The sequence below is a fragment of the Oenanthe melanoleuca genome, chromosome 4 (genome assembly GCF_029582105.1).
Source record: "Oenanthe melanoleuca isolate GR-GAL-2019-014 chromosome 4, OMel1.0, whole genome shotgun sequence".
Taxonomy (NCBI): Eukaryota; Metazoa; Chordata; class Aves; order Passeriformes; family Muscicapidae; genus Oenanthe; species Oenanthe melanoleuca.
Genome location: NC_079337.1, coordinates 41,152,968 through 41,174,583, shown reverse-complemented (window position 1 = coordinate 41,174,583; position 21,616 = coordinate 41,152,968). Strand labels below are relative to the sequence as shown.

The following is a 21,616-nucleotide window of genomic DNA, read 5'->3' as shown; positions in this document are numbered from 1 at the left end:
TTTTTAAAATATGGTTTTACTTTAAAGTAAAGCTTGCATGTATTTATTTGTTTATGTCCTTTTTTTTGTCTTACACCAACTAGTTCTAGCTTGGATTCCTTTACCATTTACATTCTTTGCACCAGCTTGTTTAATAACTTTGACATTTCACACCAATACAGAGGTGTTTGTTCATAATATAGCTGCTGTGAAACATACAGATCTTTGAAAGTTAAGTTGTTACTGAATCTTAAAGAATGTTTTGAAGTAAGGGGTGTCATTGCATTAAATTCCCCAGCAGGATTTGGCAATTCAAAGGTGGTTCTACATTGATTTGCCTTTAGGTTTATCAAAGGCAGAAACCCAAGCTCTGACTAACTATGGAAGTGGAGAAGATGAGAATGAAGATGAAGAAATAGAATTTGAGGAAGGACCTGTTGATGTTCAAACATCACTACAAGCCAGCAGTGAAACAACTGAAAATGAACAGGTACTGTCAAAATTTTAAAAGCAGAACAAACCTGTGCCAGTGCATAGCTTTTTAGTACATACTTACAGGTACCTCATTTTTTCTTGTTGCACTGTTTTTATACTGCTGAAAGTAAAAGAATAATACAAGAAATTGTATGATACCAGTAGCTGCTACATGCAAAATGTAGCATTCCTCACCTAAGTTTGTTACAGTTGATGCCAAAGTGGATGGATGGACAGAGACAAAACTAATCTGCTATGAGAGAGGAAAAAATGTTAAGCTGCAAGTGAGAAGTTAAGCTTTCAAAAAAGTGTAATTTTAAACCTTTAAGTAGTTCTTTCTCTGTGTCTGCTTAGATCGAGTTCTAATTGGGAGTAATTCCAATTAGAACTAGAATACTCTTGTATTCTAGCATGTCTTTTGTTTGTCTTTCCTCCCTTTTGTGATAATTATTTCTGGAACAATGGTAAAATGTTATTGGGTATGAATGTCATTTCACTGTTAGTTTTCTTAAAAAGGTTTAAGTGTGTGACCTGCTTTTAGAGAATTGTTAGTTCTTTATATATTAAATAAGATTGACAATCTGTTGAAACTTGGGTTTGCTCAGCAGGTATTAACATTAGGCAAGGATGTAACTGGAACATTTTACTTTAAAGGCTAAAACAGTAAATCTTTTAAGTGCAACTGAAGAGTTTACCTGGGAACTACTTCAGTGAAAAGAAAATGTTCAGGTAAAACATGCTTAACAGCGTTAATGATTTTATAAACTGTTGCTGACTAGCTGGCAAATAGGAACTTGCTGTCTTTATTTCAAACTACTGAAAAGACAAATTCACAGAGAAAGTGAGCAGTTTCTTTTCCAGTAAGTAAATTAGCCAATAAACTATGAAGCTGATAAGTAAAATTTTTGTTATCATTTTTACCTTCCCCAATAGGCTTCAAACCAAGAGCTGAGTAAGGCAAAAAGCAGTGAGATTTTGTCATCAGAACAAGAATCTCTTAATGTTAAAGGTAAGCCCTGTATTCAGTATCTGAGAGACTAACACTTCCATATGAATTTCCATATTGTGAGACTTGTCTTGGACAGTGTCTCTGTAATTAAGAGTGAGATGATCAAATTTACTGGATTGGTTTTTTCAGAGAACTGTATCAGTTGCCTGGATGTACCTGTGTTGATATTGACACAATAAGCCTTCTAAAGAGGAAACATGGAATAATCTTACTGAGGCAGATGTGGTTTTGATGCTTGATGTGAGCAAGAATTTTAGCTGATTGTTGCAGCTCTTGGCACACAACTGCATCAAGATTAATGTGTGTTACAGTGTTTTGATGTTTAGATTTGTCTTGTACTTGTTTTTTCTGCTACTAGTAAAATAACCGTTTTACTAGATTGAAAATAGTTTATTTTTTTTTCTGTGAGTAATGTAACTGATTAAGAGTGAAGAAATTGTTTTCCATCAAAAGAAGGGAGCATTACTGGGTTGTATGAATGTTATTTCTAGTGTAACTATTGTTACTACCACCTTCCCTGTGTTTTTCTGTTTCAAACACTAGCTTTGTTCTTGGCCTTTTTTGGTAGGCTAAAAATCACTATTAGAGTAGCAAAATATTAAGGAATTAACTGTTCTGCATTATATCTCCTCATACCTAGAATGAATATTTTATAGTAGGTTACTTAGTTCTGGAAGATTTTTTTTGTGGTTTTGTTTTTTTAAACTTTTTTGAGTCAGAAATCAAATCACATACTCTCATGGGATAAATTGCTTGTACTTAAATGTGTAAGGGTACAAATAACTGATGTTTTACTTCAGTCAGCTTTGTATTGGTCTAAGAGACTATAATTCACTTTCATTGCTCATTTGTAGCTGTGGATCATAATTTTTAAAAAAAATGATAATAGTAATAATAATAATAAAAATAACAATAATAATCTGGCATTTTTATATGTTCAGAATATTTTACTACCTCTGCCTAGTTAAAATGTAATTCTGTGGTTTTAGGTGAACAAGATGTGGCTGCAGTTGTGCCTCATTACCTCAGTGTTGTGGAGAATACACCAGCTTTAACAGTCAATACCCCAGAATCCTTTATAACAGCCACTGTGAAAACAGAAGGATCAAGCTCATCTTTAGCAGTGAATGAAACTCAAACACAGGAGACCACGTGTGCAGAAAACAAATCTGGTGCAAGTTCTGAAAGCTCCATGGCTGGCAGCCCTGATACAGAATCACCTGTGCTAGTGAACGAATATGTGTGTATATTTCAGTTAAGATGCATCCAAGAGAAATTATAAGCTTTTTCTATTTCAGTGTTATTTCTGGTTTCCAGTCTTTTTTTCCATCTGCAAATTCGGGGAGGTTTTTTGTTTCCGTCTGAAGATTTGATATGTGCATTGGGTTTTTAAATGTACTTTAATACTTTTGGAGTGAAAAGAACACAAAATAGCACTTCTTAAATAACCACAATTTTTATTAACAGGAACCTGGTTCTGGAAATGTAAGTCAAAAATCTGATGAAGATGACTTTGTAAAAGTTGAAGACTTGCCCCTCAAACTTGCTGTGTATTCAGAGGTATTTTGCTCTTATTTGTGGAATTGTTCAGAAGTGCATACCCTTAAATGTCTATGTTACCATTAGGAAGAATTATCCAAAATTTTGAGATTTGCTTTTTCTGTTACAAAGGCAGATTTAATGAAGAAAATGGAAACAGAGGCCCAAACCAAGAGCTTGTCTGATGAATTACTGGGTGGTGGTGGAGCTCAAGATCAAGAATTAGCAGGAGATAGCCAAACATTGAAGGAACCTGGTAATTATTTTCTATATTCTGCATATTGGGAAAACACTCTGGAATGCTAGAATTTAAATGTTGCTGATTGAAATAAGCAGTTATTGTGGTGCTTTAAAAATACTGGGTTTTATTATCATGCATTTGAAAATGTTGTGTTGATATGAAGGGATTTTATCTTGCTGTCCATCTCCCTTCTATATACTTTTTTAGATTCCGTGGCTGATAAAGTCATAAAAATCAACATATTTAAAGTGCATGTCACAACATAATGGTTTTGAAACTTATCCAAAGCAGTGTTTTTGTTTCTTGTTACACAAGCTTGGGTTTAATAATATTGTAAATTATAATTGCTGTTATCTGATTTAATAGCACTCAGTATAATTTCCTGACAGACTGCTTAGTGCTTTTCTGATAGTAACATTCAAGAGACTTTTCAGAATAGTAAAACATCTCCTCAGGGAGAAAGAAATTATTTTCCATATGAAGTATACCGTGTGGTGAAATGTGGTCATGAGCTGTTTGATGCCTTGTAGGTGTTAGACAATGATTTTATTCTTATTTTACAGAAAGTTTTGGAGCTCAAAATGCATAAGAATAACACGAAGATGTCTGCATTTATAAACTCTACATATACAAATGCATATGGAAGATCAGCACTAATTTCCCAGAATTCTGGAAGTGTATAAAAATGTAAAATTTTTAACACACTGCCTCTTAGGATAGGTATGTGATCTTCTGCCTGTGGCAGTTTAAACAGCTGGAACTGAATCCACTTCTATTCAGTTTTGCTGCAGTGTTCTTTTTCTGTCTTAATTTTTTATTTTTTATTGTGACTTGTTTGGTAATTTTAAAATTGTTCAAAATGGTAGTTTTAAATAAAGTTTGGACTTGTCCGTAAATTTTCTCTTTTGAAAAATTTTCTTTGGCTTACAAACTGGATATGCTGAGTTTGTTGCCGGAAGTTAATTGCCTTGTTGGTATGCTTGTTTACTCTTCTCTTACAAGAAATACTGCTAATTTTCTTGGGACAAGAAATTCTCCAAGTTTCTTGCATCATCTCAAAATACAAGGTATAGACACAGTATATACCTACATGTTGTCTTTATAGCCTAGAGTATAGCTTGTCTGTTACAAGAAAGTTACTGTTCATGGCCTGTGAAATTCCTTTCTATCATCACATTTATCTGAGGTGAAGTTGAATACCCCAGGTTTATAGTTAACTGCAGAAACCAGCTGTATTTTTCTGCTTTTGCTGAATCCTTTTGATGTTCAAAGGATTAAACCTGTCTGAAAATGTTAGTATCTTTTCATAGCTAGCACTTAAAATTGCTGCCGTTGAGGGTCTGAAGAATCTGTTCTAAAGTGTTTGACTTTGTAATGAAATTTAGGAAACTACAAATAAAGTTAATGTTTTTAAAAAACTGTTTAAGTCAGCCACCTCCTGGAGTCTCATGGTAAAGGTGGAATTAGAATTACAGAAATGTAGATTGGAAAATTTTGTTCCATTTTTCAGGTCAGAGTTGCTAATGACACCAAATCATAAAACTGAGCTACAAGAAGCTTATTCAGCAAACCTGCTGCATTATAAAGATCCTGTTTGCCTTAAACACAAGGCTTTTCTGAAAGTAGTTAAAAAGCACTGGTCATCTTTAATTAAGGATTGTGTTGCTTTTGAGGTTAGTATGATAATATGGCTATATACTGTGAGAGACAGTATAGTCATGGTGAAGCTTAAATATGCTTGAAGTTTAAATAAAATGAGAATGTAATTCTTCTGTGATTTTTTTTTTTTCTAGTTTGTTTGGAGTATCTCTAGGTTTTATGAATGAATTTTGAATTGGCATATTATGGTCACATGCCTTTCATGTCCAAGGATGAAAGTAGATTATCAAAAGGTTTGAAGATAGTTTAGTTGCTCTGCAGGCTTATAAACTGATGGTACTACTGTAGGCAGAAGAAACTTTACCATTTTGAGGACCAAAGAAAGAAATACATTGTAACAGAGGCAAGCCTGTGAAAGGGAAACCATCAAAGTTCTAATTGCTAATTTAGCCCAAGAATCACTCAGACCTAAAAGAGGATATGTTTTATAAAGTAGAGTGAGATTATATGTGCAGATTTGAAATAAGGCTAGTTTATATGTTGAATCATTAAATTCTAAGCTCGAGAAAGAGCCTGAGCACACCTCATTCCTGAATTCTTGCCCTGGAATAATGGGTTTAACCCTAGCCAGTAACCGAGCACCAAGCAGGTGGTTGCTCACTCATCAACCAGTGGGATCAGAGTGAGAAGTGGAAGAGTGAAAACAAAGTAATTCATAGTTGAAAGAAAGATTATTAGGTAAAGCAAAAGCTACACATGCAAGCAAAGCAAAAGGGCAAGTGTTTAGCCATCTCCAGAAAAACAGGGCTCTATGATGCATGACAAGGACTTGGGAAGACAAATGCTATTACTCTGACCAGCCCCTGCTAGTTCTTTGAGCTCTATATGCTGAGCATGATGCCCTATGGTATGGAATAGCCCTTTGGTCAGTGTGGGGCAGCTGTCCCCGGCTGTGTCCCCTCCTAACTGCAGGCCCAGCCTTCTCACTGTGATGAGCAGGAAAGTCTGAACTCTGTGCAAGTGCTGCTCAGCAGTAACGAAAATATCTCTGTGTTATCAACACTTACTTTCAGCACAGATTCCAAACAGCCCCACACCAGCTACTGAAAAGAAAATTACCTGTGAAAACCAACCAATGCAAAAATGCATTGAAATAGTATTTCTTTGCTCATAACCTTCTCTCTATTGTTTTGTTATGGAATGGTCAGCAGGGAACCTCTCGAGGTCATCTTGTGCCCGTACGGCCACTCAGAGCTGTTTGCCAAAGTGGCTTTTGAGTATCTTCCTGGTGGGAGACTACTACCTCTCTGAGCAGCCTCTGTCAGTGTTTGTCACCCTTACAGTGAAGCTTTCCTAACATTCAGAGGGAACCTCCTGTGTTTTGCTTTGTGCCCTTCTAGTCTACTTTCATTATGTCTTGCTCAAGTAGTGGAACTGCTAAAATTAAACTCTCACTTATGCTTAATGCCAGTCCTTCTACTCATGTAGTTCAAGCAGAATTTGTTTCTTGCAAGAAAGAACACAGGGGAGTATGGGAGTGAGATGGGAGAAGCAGAGTCTTGTGCTTAAGACATTGCTTGCTCCCTTACTGATCTGGACCAAAATGAAATGTTACATTTTACTGTCCACTGTTTACCAGTCATGATAGTTCTGTAATGCCCTGAGTACAAAAAATTGGAAAAATTATTCTTAGGATGAAAACTCAAGAGGCCAGAGTTGCTGCTTATCTAATGCAGTTGCTAATGCAGTTTAGTAACAGCTGTTCCCTTAGGAGGAGGTTGCTGTGTGACACCTGTTCTTTACTGTTGTACAGTGAGTGACCTAATGAACCAGTGGAATGCACGTATGGAATGAAACCAAGTCATACTGGATTTGGACTCATTTTCACTGCTGGAAGTAACTTACTTCTGGGAGGAAGGTGGAATAATTTATTTCTTACTATAGATTACATCACTGCTTTTCAAATGTTATTTTAATCAGATCCAAATGTATCCTGAAATTATTCATGCTCCAAAACTAATTACATCATCCACAAAGTCTAAGCATTACAACACTTGCTGTGGCTGCAATGGTAATATTTGAACTGTAGTTACCTACTACAGGATTACCATCTTGCTTAAGAGCAAGTTCAAACAAAACCTTCAGTGGTAAACTTTGAAGAACATTAAGTCAGAAGCCTTCCTTCATTCTATACAAGGTTCGATATTCCTACAGTAGTAGTTACTCAAAGACAGACTGGAATATTTCTTGTCCTACTTTTATATAAGCATCTCTCTCTTCATTTGTCATGAGAGACACAAGCTCTGGGTTTTCACTAACTTCGCCATATGAACAGGGCTGGCCAGCTACCATTAAAATAGGACCCAGAGTTTTCTGTTCCTCCTCTTGTTCAAAGATGCTGCCAGCTACTTCCATTCCTTCTCCTCTGGAGTGCTTGGCACCCTCTTCAAACTTGCTGTTATCACTATGTGATCCATGGAGTTTGCTTTTGATAGTAGGAGCCTGGTCTGTGCTAGATGATGACTTGGCTTCATGGATCAGAAGAGTCTTGATGATTTCATTATCAGTGACAGTTTCTTTATTATTTTCTTCAGTTTCTTCAGAAGCATTTACTCCTAGTACACAATACTAAGTGTTAGAGGGATCAGTCGTTCACAGTTAACACAGGCATACTACATAGATGTTTTTTTCTACTCTGAATCTTTTTCACCCACACTAGAATTCTGTTGAAAGTACAGACATTTCTGAGAGCTTTCCACTGTAAAGATTACCACTAAAATTACTGCATGGCTAAAGCCAGAAGTTTCAGGACCCACCTGACCTCTGGCTTTAGGAATATAACCTCAATCAGTCTTAAAACTAGATTTTGGAAACTAAGGTCTGATAACCACTAACACAGAATTGAATCCTTATCTTCTAAACCAAGCCCAGTACATTTTCAGTGTATTTAACTGCACTAAGGCTTCTGAATTAATTTGTGAATTCACTAAACTTACCAACACTATTGTTGGTGGCTGTTGCTGCTCCTTCCACAGTGCTCTGTAACAACCAAATAGGTTGCTTTTCAGTTGCTTTTTCTCTTCTTTTCTTCTCGTGCTTTGAGTTTTGGACATCAATAGTTAAGTTTTGGGTGTATGTAAGGCCAAAACTGGAACTTCTGTGTGTCCATTTTTCAGGGTGGCTGCAGGATTCCAGCACACTTGAGCCCAACATTGGATCAAAGCTGAATGAGGTATTGAATTTTGAAGAGGTAGAATTCAGGCAAGAACCTTTTCCAGTTCCCATTAAAAAAAACAACAATCACAAACAAACCAACCCAAAAACATGTTTTGTCAGCAGACTAGCTTTAACAAGTGCCCTAATAATTTACATTCCCTTTTACCTCTCTCAGAGGCAAGTAGTTCTGAACCATTGATTTTTGCAAGGTCTCTTCAGTAGTGCATCTCTGATAAAGCACACTTGATAGAGAAACATTATTTTTTATAGAAAGGACTATGAACATTAGCTGAAGGAGTAATCTGGGAAATAAATTATTTATAAAAATTATCAAAAAACTAAAAAGGTATGGAAATAATTTAGGACGCCTTAGATATTAGGACACCTTAGATATTACAGACTTCTTCATTAATCAGTACTGTACTGAACAAAGCAGAATGGAATACATAGGCTGTAAGTTCAGTATTTCAAAGATTTTACAACTGTAAAGTTGTTGGGGGGATTTGCATTGAACAGAAGTTCTAGGGTGATGTTCATACCTTTCTGATAATTCTGGTATTTCTGTTGGCTGAGGCTCCAGCAAGTCATAGGGCAGGACGATATCTTCAATCTCCCGCAGCAGCACAAAGATAGGCTCGATCTGCTCGTTGAACTTGGCCAGCAAGGTCCGAGCGTCGTGCTTCGGAAACGCTGAGCCATCTTCCTCTACCTCAGTGTTGCAGTAAGTGCAGCGGAAAGTCTCTGCAACATTTTCCAAAGTGGGAATGCTCATGTTGATAGAGTGCAAAAAGATCAGCAGTACCTTGTTAAGCAGTCCACAGCCTGGACACTTACCCAGACATCCTCACTTTATCCATTTGTTCACATTAACTCAATTCTACAGAAAACTTGGGACAGACTGGTATTACACACTTACTGTGCAAGTGAAAAATGTCTCAGGAGAGAAATTTAAACTGGATAGACATGTACTATCATCAGTTTATTCTTTTCTAGTCTCACCTTCTCAGTTCTAAATGTAAGAAAAGACATTTTCAAGCATAAGTAGCATGTGGTTTTAGTTGTTCCAGAGTCAGAGTAAAGGCATATGCTAAAACCTGATATTTATGTCTTCAGTAAAACAAACAAAACTTCGAGCTTATTGTGTGAAAATATATCACTAGCCTCAATGTTTGCATTTCAGCAACTTGACAGAGTCCCTTAATTTGGAAGAAAGGGATGATTTTGCTAACTGGCAGAACACAAATTTCACCATTGGAATTTCAGGTTAGTCATATGTAAAGCTTATTCTGCCTAGCTCTGGCATTTTTGCAGATCCCATGACCCAGATGTCAGCACAGTAGCTGTGCTCTGAGTAATACATTGCACTATGATGCCATTTTGACTAATTTTGAAATAATACTCAATAGAGTTATTTTGATTTTAGAGAAGAAAAACCCACAAGTTCTGAAACCACTTCTGCTGTATATGTGTTCTGTTGAGCCATGAGGAGCCTGAACTTCCCAGCCTGGGAGTGAGAGAACAGCTGTGCTCTGGTACCACTGAACTGCAAGATGCTTATTACAGTAGGTGACTGCAAACGATTTTGCCCATCTTGTCCAACTCTTCCATCAGAAGGACTGACCCCACAAATGGATTATCTAAGAGATTCAAAACAGAATAAAGACAGTACTGTGTTCATATTTCCATATGAGGAAGTGAGACTCACAAGACTTGGATGAGTTAAGATTACTCAACCAGATTCAAAGCAAAGCTGAAGCCTGGAATCTGATTCTCAACCTCAGCTCATACACTCAAGATTAATCTTCCTTTTGTTTGGCCTGTTCTATAGAGGCAACGCTTTTCTTACCTTTCCCTCCCAGCATCCCCCATTCACTAGCAAACAAGGAGCATAGTCTAACAAACATGGTTTTATTGCAACAACAGCAAATAAGGAATATAAGTAACACACCTGTAAATGCATCAAAGAGCTGATTGACTTCAAGGTCCGTGTACGTGCTAGAGCAAGATGGACATTTAAAAGAGGATCTGGTGGTGGAATCCCGCTCATCCGCTTCTATTTTCCGGCGTACATGATCCAGTTTGTATTTTACCACATCCACCAGCACCTTGTAGTTGATGTAATAGTAATTGTGCCTCGTGCTCTTGCCATTAGGCCCCGTTTCTACTCGCATGCGCAGCTTCACCAGCTTGTCCGCCTTGAGCGTGTTGAGGACGGTGCGCAGCTGCTTCCGCTCGTACTTGAGCAGCTGTAACAAGTCATCCTCTTTCACACAGGGGTAGCGGATCAGCACGTCCAGGGCCAGGGAACACTCCACACCGTAGAAACCACGCACTGTGTATTTGGCCAGGCGCTTTAAGGCTGCTGGCACCTCGCCCGGAGCGTTTTGCTCCATCAGGAGCTGAACCACTGTCAGTGGAGAAGTGCTGTGCGACAAAGACAAGGGAGGTAAGCTGCAGAGAATCCTTAGTATCACAGGCAGGTATAAAACAGGTCATTTGTTGTGCTGCACTTCTGCAACAGTCTTCACTGGCTAGAGGAATGTAAAACACTTTAACCGCATTGGGAATGGGGAAGGTATTAATAGGTATCAGAAATTATCTAATCTTGAAGTATAATGGTTACACTTGAAATATTAATATCCTCTTGTGTAAAAATCAACAGAAGATATCTAGGAAAACGTGTTACAGAAAGTTCATAATCCTCCCAGCAGACAGCACATTTAACTTGCATGTCTAGGTCTGCCTGCATTCACAGCCAGCTAGGTAAGAGCAGAAGTAAAAGTAAAGCCTTCAGAAATAAAGCTCAGGACAAGAAATCTTAGTTGAAACTGTATCTGCCCTAGTGGCAAAGCCACAACAGGCATTTGAGCACCTGTTCACACATGCTTTGTGGTATTTCTGCTGGCTGCTGTGATCAAAGATTTTGCAAAGCTGGGGCACAGGATGCTCCAAGTTATCTGGCCCTCACTCAGTACAGGGTATTTGGGGTAGCACATTTTATCTCTTGGTGCTCTTCTCTTAGAAGTAGGACTTCTAGCCATATTCCTAATCTCATTAACAAGAATGTAACTAATTTTAATCTGACCAACTTCCTAACCATTTCTCATTTGTAAGGAATGAGAATTTAAAAAATTAAGGCATGTTTCAGCAAAGCTACATCCCAATTCCCTTCTTTGAGGGACGTTAAAATCCTACAGTAATATTAGAATATTTGATATTGCCACCTCTAGCCAGGTTGCTTTGCAGCGAGCCATGCAATGCACAGCCAGAGTGCTGGTGTAGCCACTGGCTCAGGAGCTGGGCTGGTAGAGGATGGCATGTTATGGCACACTACATCCAGCCCTGGCACCCACTGCAGAGGGTGGCAAAGCTCCAGCCCAGGTAACTGCATATTGCTGTCAGAGCTTCCAGGGAACCTTTATCAGAAATCCTGGTTAAACAAACAAAACCACTTGCACTAGCCTAGTACTTGGACCATAATTAAATTTGCACTTCACACGGTGCAACTTCTGGAAAACAAAGACAATGGAAACCTGCTGGTCTGAGTCTGGAAACCCTAAAGGTGACAGCACCACAATGACCCAAATTTCCCACAGGAAAAGTGAGGGAACACTGGAATGGGCTGCCCAGGAAAGAGGTTGAATTTCTGTACTTCAACAGGACAAGAGCTGGAGCAGACTGACCTAGCTTTGAGAGTTATTTTGCCTTGAGCAAGGGACCAGATGGCCTCCAGATCCTCCTCCTAACCTAAGTGCTTCTGTTCCGAGAGAGTTAAAGTTAACAACAGTAAGGAGTGGAGCTTTGGCAATGTCAGGCTGTTCCTTGACAATCTTTCTCAGACTAAGAGCAGCATTTCTGTGCTTTTTGACAAAAGCCTTCACAAACAAGCACTTTTTAAAAATTGTGGGGTTTTTGTTGTTATTACAATTTTTATGTTATTCTTTCACTTCTCCTTTGCCCTTATCCTAAAAAAGGGCTTAACAAATTCAATCCACAGAGAAATATGCTAATTTATGCTTTTCTTTCTGGCCTAATTTTGAATTTTTTTCTGTGCAGTGCTTTATAGTTAACAGTAAGGAAAGGATAGACAATATCCTCAGCTAGTTCCAGAGAAGAGTAGCATGGCTTTGAGTTTCCTCAGGGAAGCACTCTGGAGGACACTGAGCCTTGTCCTTCCACACTGGGCAGAGACCACAGAATGGAGGCACTGCAGCCTCCAGTCCAGGCCCAAAGGAAAGCAGCCACCATGGAATTCTGTAACCCAGCCCAGCCCTACTGAGGAGCACCAAGGGCAGCCCCAGATTCTGTATCAGAAATGTTATCACTCACATGCATTGGTCTGGGATTCAGCTCAGAAAGGGCTGGGTGCCCTCTGTGTGGGTTAGTGTCATATGACCTCCAGTTGGATTGTGGCAGTATTAAACAAAAGAACAAGACTGCTTATTCATCTAGTTCTTGGCAAATATGTCACTTAAAAGGACTTGTATTAGGTATAGTTCTCATGACTCTCTTTTCTTACCCTAACTCAAATACAGAATGAAATTATTTCAAAGGGAGTGTGATAAGTAGGTAATATCATTAGGGAAGAAGTAGGACCTGAACTGTAAGCAGGAGGTTTGCTGACCTATCAGTTCTCTGGATGGCTCCTTATCTCAGACTGGCACTGCGTGCTTGCATCTCTAAAGCAAGCACTACTCTGAAGTGTTTCTGAGCACTTTGATGTTAAAAGCTTGTCAGGTACAGTATTACAACCGTGTAAAATAGTCATGGAAGGAAAAAAATCTAACAACCAAACACAGAAACCCCACCACACTCATACAGCAGAGCCTAACCTTCCCCCCTGCCATACCTAAACACATATTTTAAATATTAACATATTCTGGAATACAAGTGAGCAGGTTTTTTTTTTAGAAACAAATCTACAGAACACACTGTCCATTTGCAGAGGAATTTTAAATATGTAAGCCTTTGGTTCAATAGAAAAGGAATGGCTTTCTTTTAGAAAAAGGGCTGAATTTGACCTAAATAAGAGACACTCATGAATAAAACAACCCCCTCAAGAAATCTTCCTTTAGGCTACAAAAGAATCAAATTGGATGCATTCTATAATAAAAATTACTTAAAATAGAAACAGAGGGAGTCTCTTTCTACCATGCTCTGCTATATTTGATGTTTTATTTCTCCAATCCACTCAAAAAAAACCTCTCAGCCATTTAATCACCCAATTTCAAATCTCACAGTTCATAAAGACTACTTATTTTTAAAAGTTATTGTGTAGTTTTCAGTTGACAGGCAGCAGTTCTTTTTTGAGAGGAGCTGGAGACCACCTTTACCAAGGAAAGGAGTAGGAAGTATGTAGCCCTGTGCAGCAAGAAGGGCTTTAAACAGGAATCTGCTCTGCAGCTGAGTAACAGTGTTAAGGAGACAGGTATTCTACTACTCAGGTCGATTTTCCCCCAGCTGACAGCATGGATGGACAAGATATTCTAGAATCAGAGTTTAACTTTGCACTTTCTCTGCTTTTAAAGTATTTATTTTTATGAGGGTAGGAGCTACCTTATTATTGCATTAATTATTTTGAAAAATATCCAGTAATTTAGATTTTTGAGTGGCCCTTCTGCTTATAGTTTATATGCAGCCATTCCCATAAGCAGAAACTACATTAAGGATCCCCTTTTTGCTGTGGGAAACCTACACAGAGTTACTTGTGCCAGCAGGCAACTATTAAAAGCAGGATTTCAAGTCAAGAGGCATCATATAGAGCAAGTTCTGCAAGGTTTCTCTGAAGCCAGTTGCTTAATTAACTTTTTTTCTTTTTTTGAGCTGAGTGAGAAGACAAAGTACCCATCTCACAATTTAAAAGGCACTAAACCAGAAAGATTTGATAGGATTTTGCCAGACTTCATATAACCCTATCACTTGCAAAACAGTTAAAAACCTTATCATTACCTCTTCTGTATGGGCAGAAAAACTTCAGGCTGATGCTGTAGAGAAATTGCTCCTTTCCTAAGAGCTCAAAGCAACTGCAAAACAAGCTTAAGTATTTCCCAGCCTTTTCCTAGACCTATCTGTGATAAGCCCTAATCATCACCCAGCTGGTGCAAGAGTCCCCAAATCACATTTCATTAGCAGCTGAATGAATTCAGCCTTATATTCGTTGTGTCATGATGAAGCTATAAATCTTATTGCTCAATGAAATCCACCTACAACAGGCAAGGACTGAAAATGGGACTGCAATCTTTGATTAATGTTTTCATTAGCATAACTTTAGAAGACTAAAAGTAACATCATCATTAACTTCTTTTGTTGTTGTTGTGAACCAAGTATTTAGGATAAGTAATTTACATAATTTGTTTAGAAGCTTTCAGAACCAAGCCAAAGTGGAAATTTTAATATCTTAAAGGAGAAACTGGAATGTTTACCAGTTCCCATATTTTTGCTTATTAATCCTTTTAGGTGGTTTATGTCTTCAAAAGGAAAGAAGTTTTTCGCTGTACTTTTCTAAAGACAAAGTTATAGATACTATCTTATGGACTAGACATCTCTGTTTAAAAACAATGTTGAAATAAGGTTGCCAGACATTGTACAGTACAGAGTTAAAACACTTAATTCTATTAGGATTGCAATCATCACATTTCATCTCAAATCTGTGCCTCTTTCAGATTTGTTTTTTGCACAGTGGAGGATAATGCTTTGTAGTGACACGACTTACCATCTCCCCTGTACGTGTTGCAGCATGTACTGTGCTTTTGTTTCTGCTCTTGGTGGCTGGATTTCTGACTCCCTGTCTTACCAGGCACGTGGGTCCACTGAGGACTCAAGGTGTGGGTGTTTGTCTGCATAGGACAGACTGTGGGACTGGCATCTGTAATGTCACTACAGAAGGTAGTGCCTCTGAGAACTGGTGGATACCAGGAAAAAAACCCTCATATTTTAACAGTTGTAAGCAGGAATTTAGATTCAAAAACTTCAGAGGTTTGAGACTGCTTTTTAGAAACTGCAAGAAGAGGTGACTGTAAAAAAAAATCCCTGAGATTAGCTCTGGTCTTGCTTCTAATTTATAGTAACAGAGATTGGTTTCATCCCTTATGCTGAGAAAAATTCTGCTGTTGCTCTTTTTTATTTTTTTCCCCCCATTAATAAGAATCCACTTGGCAGAAACTCAGAGCTGAGAAGTATATTTGGCATAAATCTTCAACTGCAAACGCAGAATGTCCACAGGGTAAAATTTAAGAGATACACCTCATTCCATATAGTGGTTCTTGAACATGCTCCTTTGTTGTCATGTTACACTAGAAAATGCAGGGGAGCAAGACTGCTTGCTGCTACCTGTTGGGTTTAGTCTGTGGGAAATGTTTACAATTAACAATTCCTGTGGGCTTCCCTGCCCAGTGGTTTGAACAGGGAAAGTGTCGTGTAACCTCAATGCTGTTATTCCTGTTACAGCCCTCAGCCTGCATATGGAAGTGCAGAACCAGATGACAACAAAACAGCTTTCTAAATTAAGGAGAGGGATGGTGTGGCTGGTAACACTGCTTTCAGAAACAGGAAATGGCTGTCACCTGTCATGCTGTGGCTGACAACTCCTTTGGCAAGGACAGCTAACCCCCATGTAGCAGACAGAGGAGCTTACTCAGCTCTGCACACTCAGAGCCAAGCCAAAGAAAAAGGAAAAAAAAGGAAGAGTGGTCTGAGAAGGTATTTCAGACTGCAGGTAGCCCTGGCACCAAGGGCCGTGGGAAGCAGGATTTGTGCTGGTATGTTGTGATGTTGTGTAACACAGACATTATTGAAAGTGGGAGCTTGAGACGGGGATAGGCAAAGTCACTTGGCTTCCTTTCAAACTCATTTGGGTGGCTGGGATGTTTATCTGGAATGCTATGGGCATGCACTGCACTTGCAGGCTACTTGACGGAAAGGAGGCAGATAATCAACTGAGCTGTCTCAGGAGGAAAAAATAAATATAGAGTCTGATCAGAGGTTGGAGGAGAAAATTAGCAGGCTGCTGCTTTGGGGGAGCAAAGGTATAGGGATGATCTTCAGAAAGCAAAGGCACTATGCTTGACCCATTGGCAGAGCAGAGGCTGGTGCAGATGGCATGGTAGGAGGTTATGGTGCACACCTTGAGTAAATGGGAGCTGTGTCAAGTTCCTTTATTTATGTCTCTCACAGACACATGGAAGCCACAATCTCCTGTATCTTTCATTCTCCTCATCAATTAATACCAGCCCTCAGTTTAAAAAATAAAATCTTGACCGGTCTAGCTCAGACAACTCAAGCACTACAAAATAAGAAAACAGCAGAATCATAGTAAGTACCTGTGTGTAACCTGCTGCCCTGTGCTCACAGGGCTCTAAACCACACAGTCATCTCTCCTCTTTTCCCTTTCACAAAGTCAATGCCTTAGTCGACATGGAGGTGTCTATGTTCAGCATGCAGCATGTGGCTCTGAGCCTTGCTTATTTTGTGAACCATTCAAACCTTGCATTGAAGTGATTCATTTTTTATCAGTTACCCTATGGTACTCTCCCTTCCATGATCCTTGAAGGCTTACTGGGATAAAACTAAATCAACTTTCTTTGACAGCTTTAGACTTTTTGCATTAGTTTATCTTCCTGATAATGAGAAAAGTAAGGGAATTTTGTGCCTGTGTTACATATGGAGCTCTGATGTACAGAGTTTGAAATCAAGACTGCTGGATAGTCCTGAGAGCCTGAGCTGAGATGTAAAAAAATTAGGGTTCACTTTACATACTTTATATGATTGCAGCATAGCTGCATCTTAATTGCCTTTGTGATCAGTACTTCCAAAATACAGCGGTAGCAGCTAGACACCATAACCTACTGCCTTGTGCAGCACCTGGCAGAACTGGGGTGGTGAGAGTTTAGTGGACCCAGTAGTTACTGAGGTATGTCTGGTCTGTAACAGCATCCCTCCTCTTGCAAGAGAGATACCTTGAAAACTGGAATAGGTTTCTCCTTTGTTGTGTTGTTCTCATTCTTCACAGGAACACAGTCCATCCAGTGCAGTGAGTGAAACAAGGGATCTCTTAAAGGGAATTTTGGAATGAGACCATATCTCATTCAAAAAGAAAGGGGAATGAGTGGCTTCTATGCTTCTGTCTACTTATAGCCTAAGTATACTACAAATGCAACTTATCTTGATTTTAAATCTGAAGAACAGTTGCTTGAGATAATATGTATTTTTAATTACAATATTCTTTTCTTAAAGAATCAGTATACATCTACTGTCTCTCAGCATAATTTGAAAATATATGGTGACAGCAGTTGCTGCAGATGAGGAGGCACATTTTGGTTGGGGATTCAGCTGACAGCAAATGAAGGGTCAGTAGGGGAGCATACTGCAGCAGCTAGATCTTCACAGCCTGCCACTACTGTCTGTCTTCTTGTGCTGTTTTACTTCCTCTTTTCTCTGACATTTCCTGACACAGGTTCCTGCTCCTTTCACTCTTTTTTTTCCCCCCTTCCCATCCATCACTTTTACTTCTTTTTTCCACCTGGCTCACACAGAAGGGATGAAAGTTCATGGAGCTGGATATGGGCTGTCTTAATAGAACTGTTTCCATCTCTTAGAGTATGGTGCATGTACACCTCTTGCAGGAATGTAAATGTAGCATTTTGGAAGCTAAGCTGATGCAAATTATATGTAACTACTCAAAGGTTTAAATACTGGTGCAATTCAGATGGTGGGTGTAGCCTGAGAAAAGACTATGTCTAATCCAAACACCTCCAGGTACCTGAATTAAAGTTCTGCTTTAAAAACAAGATGGCAGTGCAGGACTTTGCTACAACTCAGTGCTTGTGATTTAATCTTTTTTACTGCACACACACTTTTTTTTATTTTTTTATTTTTTTATTTTTTTATTTTTTAATTTTTTTTAACTGAGATGACCCATTTTCACTGAAATATAAAGTCCAAACACCTAGTGATGTTTGTTTTTTTTCTACACTGTGTATCTGCCAAATGGAGAAAATTCAGCAAGTTTAAAAGAAAGACAAGACTAACAGTACAAAACATTAAGCAAAGACTGGAGTAACCTTAAATGCAGAATCTCCAACAGAGGCAGTCTCACTGGAAACCTGTTATTGCGCATGTGTAACCCTTGAGCTAGGAGAACAAAGTTTGCAAAACAAATTAGACTGAGATTGTCCCATAAACAATTAATGTTATTCAGAGCTGATTCACCGGAGATCAGAAAATGTCCTGAGTATAGTGCTTCTTGCTATGTAAACAGGCTAGTTCCTCTTTAATTACTGTCCTCTCCTGTAAGTAACTGTGTGGGAGCAGACATAGTTACAAAGGGCCTTCAGAATCTTTGCTTCTGCCAAGTTACAATGGTCTGAAAACGTGGTAGGCAGAGCTCATGGTTCGCTTGTTTATAGATGACAGCCTTTGGCCAACCGGTATTTTCAGTTCCCAGACTCTCTTAACTGTCAAAGGCAGCCTCATACAAAGTGCATACATTTTCTTTCCAAGGCAAACTGTGGCTTGTGCCACTTCTTTGACTGAGCATTCCTCCTGGCTCATCTTGTTCTTCTGGTCCAAAGGGATGAGAGGTTTTACTGCTCAGAGAGCTTGGGTGTGTCCTTCTCACTAACACTTCTGTCCTCCAAAAGCAGAAGAGTTCATCTGATGATCCATGCCATAAGCAGGATCTTACCATAAACTGCTTACCAGCCACTGCAGTGAAATCCAAGCTTTTTCTCCTTGCACCTGTAGCCCAAAGAGCTGGCTGTGAGAAAGCAGGACACTTGTTTGTGCTGGGAGGAAGGAGTGTCTCATTGCTAGTTTTGTGGAGCCTGCCTGAAGCTCTCACCTGCTTCTTGTCCATCCACTCTCCATCCTGCCTGTTCATGCCAGTGAAAATCTTTTATTTACTCTTGCTGCTTTCCTTGCAGGTATTGCCAGGACATCTGTGGGCCCTACTCTGGAGTTTTGCTTCTAAGCAAAACCTTGACTTGTAATTGACTCTAAAACAAACTCACTTGCAGTGTGTCCCAGAACTACTGCTTGATTTTGATACGATTCCAATTTCTGCCATTTCCTGTCTTCATTAACTGCCAAAATTTTGCTTTTTAACATGGCAGGTGAGATTATTTCTTCCTCTGAAATAGTATGGGGCTTCACTGCATGGGTTCTTGAAACCATAAAGGTGAAAAATTTTATTGGCAAACTGACTTTTTTTTTTTTTTCATTTAAATGCCAGCACCCAAACAGTTTGGTCTCTTCTGTAACCTTATTTAATCCAGTTTACAGTAAACTGGATTAACTCTTTTTATTTACAAAACCAGCAAATCTGCTAGAAGCTAAGACTGAGGCTGGTTTTTCTAGAACTAGGCTATGCAGTAATAATCAAAAAGTAAGTATGTTTTTCTTATTGCTCACATACTGACTTTTTTTCCCAGAAATGTGATTGTTTTTCACAACAGAATTATGAAAGCTGCATAAATCTCTAATGTAAATTTGAAGAGGAAAATATATATGGCTGGTTACTTGACCTGGGGAAAAAAACAAACCTAAGAAAAGTAACCAGACCACCCCCTCAATATTTGTGAAGTACCTCAACTATGTGTGCAGCAAATTAATACAAAAAACCACACTCATTGTCATTCTGTCTTTCTATGTAAAATAAAAGGCAGCTAAACAAAATCCAAGCATGGCAAGTAGCTGCAAACACTTCTTCAGTGAAATGGTCTTAGCTTCCATCACTGTGCCTAGAGCAGCAGCAGGGGGAAGCCAGTAAATTTACATTAAAAAGAGATATGTCTTTCTGTAACAAAAGCAAATTAAACTTTTTACCTGGCTTGAGAAAACTTTCGGACTTGACAGATGAAAGTTAAATCAATAACCAATTAATCACATTCATCACTTTTTGTATATTAAGGTAGGCACAATAAAACAGTTGTTGGGGGTTTTGTTTTTAAATAGCTTTGTTTATTTTAGTCAATAGCAGCATAGGCATTCAGGCTCTGGACAGACATCCATGGAATTTAGATGTCCTTTTGCAATTGTAAAGCAATTTCAAGCGTGGAAATGTGGATTGTCTTACATAAGTGACATTACTTAATAACTGTAAATAGTCTACACTACCTTGTTCTACATATGCTAAAGTGGGACAAGACTAATTAAGCAAGTAAACTGATTTTTAAATTGCAAAGTAATTTGATTATGGCTGTTACACAACTTCATTCCACATAAATCTGAACCATCTCCTACTAGGTTGAGGTGTACACTCAGAAATATGTGATGGGCTCTTTGCAGCCCAGACTGCAACACCTAACTTTGTTTAATTGTCTTTTATGAATCAAATTGTCCAGGAGCTGCATTTCACACTAATTTAAATTGTATTGTTATATTTGGTTTACAAAGATTCAATATTCATAGTTGAGATTAAAAATGGACCCTGGTAGTACAATCATGTTAACACACTTCTGTTTGCATGCTTCAGTTAAAAAAGAAATTAGATGTATAACTGGACTGCCCCTTGTTTAATCAGTGGGATGTTGATTTCTGCCTGCTCTCAATTTGTCAGCGTTACCTCCCCTGAATTGCTTCTTGTTGAGCTACTACAGGCATTGTTCTAAGGCCTAGAATATCAGTGTTTCATTTTCTTCAACCAGAAGCTGTGTTTCTTTATCAGCTGCTAAAATTATTTGGTAAATAGAATTCCTGCTGTCCCCACTTTTTCCAATGCTGTTGGAAGAAAAGCCTCTACTAAAAACTGAGTTTACAGTAAAATGGTAACCTGGCTACTGAAACAAGGAATGATTAAAGGTTATCTTTTAACCATAAAACATGGAGCTGAAAAGAATCTCAAGGATCAGCTGGTCCAATCTTTTTGGCAAAAGCCCAATCTAGACAAGAAGGCCCAGCACACTATTCAGCTGAATCTTAAATGCTCAGAGTTAGGGAATCCACCACTTTTTCCCTGAAGAGATTATTTTGGGTAATCATGTGATTCCCCTTCTGTACACTTCTTAGTGTTAAATTTCCAATTATGAGGAAAAAAAAAATTGAATACCCTTCAGTGTTTGGAACAGGAAGCTGTAGTAAACTGTGCTCTCAACTTCTGCATTACAGTAAGTACTGTTCTGCAAGTCCTGGCTATCAAGAGTCCCATTGTGACTAGATGTCATGAACTTGCAGGTTTTAATTGGAATGCCTTATGCAATACTGTCTCTGTAGACACCAAAGAGAAAGCAAACACTTCCCTTACACTCCTGGCAACTTTGAATTCCTGGTGCAATGGGAATATGAACCTCCTTCCTAGGGGGGTGAGAAAGATTACAAGGGAACCACTACAGATACCAGCCCCTAAGCTCACTCTGCAGTGTCTTCTCTTCGTGTGTTAGAAAACACAGGAGCTGGAACTGTAAGCTAGTCCCAGCAACACAGCCAGTGGCACAGGTAAAACTACTGCCTCCTACATTATCTGCATCCTAGGATATTAGGGTGCTACTACTCTCTAGAGGACCTTTCTTTCTTAACGTGAATTCCAGACAATGGTGTAATCTGACCTGGCATCCTTTCCCCGCTTT

At 38.8% G+C, this 21,616-nt stretch overlaps 2 protein-coding genes across 16 annotated transcripts in view; one reads left to right on the top strand and one right to left on the bottom strand.

Annotated features, from left to right (window-relative positions):
• The window catches only part of PCM1 (pericentriolar material 1), a 41,095-nt gene extending 36,107 nt beyond the window's left edge, over positions 1-4,988 (top strand). For 11 of the 15 annotated variants that reach the window (XM_056489424.1, XM_056489429.1, XM_056489422.1 and 8 more), the window contains 6 exons: positions 324-469; positions 1,387-1,462; positions 2,452-2,702; positions 2,930-3,022; positions 3,134-3,257; positions 3,806-4,987. In XM_056489424.1, the coding sequence (XP_056345399.1) occupies positions 324-469; positions 1,387-1,462; positions 2,452-2,702; positions 2,930-3,022; positions 3,134-3,257; positions 3,806-3,831 (716 nt within the window). In that variant the 3' untranslated portion in view covers positions 3,832-4,987. Of the gene's footprint in view, positions 1-323; positions 470-1,386; positions 1,463-2,451; positions 2,703-2,929; positions 3,023-3,133; positions 3,258-3,805 lie in introns of all 15 variants that reach the window. The other 4 variants (XM_056489420.1, XM_056489419.1, XM_056489432.1 and 1 more) reach the window with 2 other exon arrangements.
• Positions 4,989-7,061: 2,073 nt separating this feature from the next.
• On the bottom strand, positions 7,062-20,654 carry LOC130252851 (general transcription factor IIE subunit 1-like). The gene is made up of 5 exons (XM_056490852.1): positions 20,617-20,654; positions 10,006-10,481; positions 8,597-8,798; positions 7,838-8,064; positions 7,062-7,456 (listed from the first exon to the last, which is right to left on the bottom strand). Exons 1-5 carry the CDS (start codon positions 20,652-20,654, stop codon positions 7,062-7,064), a joined length of 1,338 nt encoding a protein of 445 aa, XP_056346827.1.
• Between the last annotated feature and the right edge of the window lie 962 nt (positions 20,655-21,616).

Excerpts from the sequence above, each read along its gene's own strand:
- LOC130252851 (XM_056490852.1), bottom strand. The coding sequence starts at position 20,654 with ATGCCTGTAGTAGCTCAACAAGAAGCAATTCAGGGGAG. Across the intron at positions 10,482-20,616 it reads CAAGAAGCAATTCAGGGGAG|CACTTCTCCACTGACAGTGG; the intron begins GTAACGCTGACA and ends TTTGTCGCACAG. Across the intron at positions 8,065-8,596 it reads ATACCAGAATTATCAGAAAG|CTTTGATCCAATGTTGGGCT; the intron begins GTATGAACATCA and ends TACCTCATTCAG.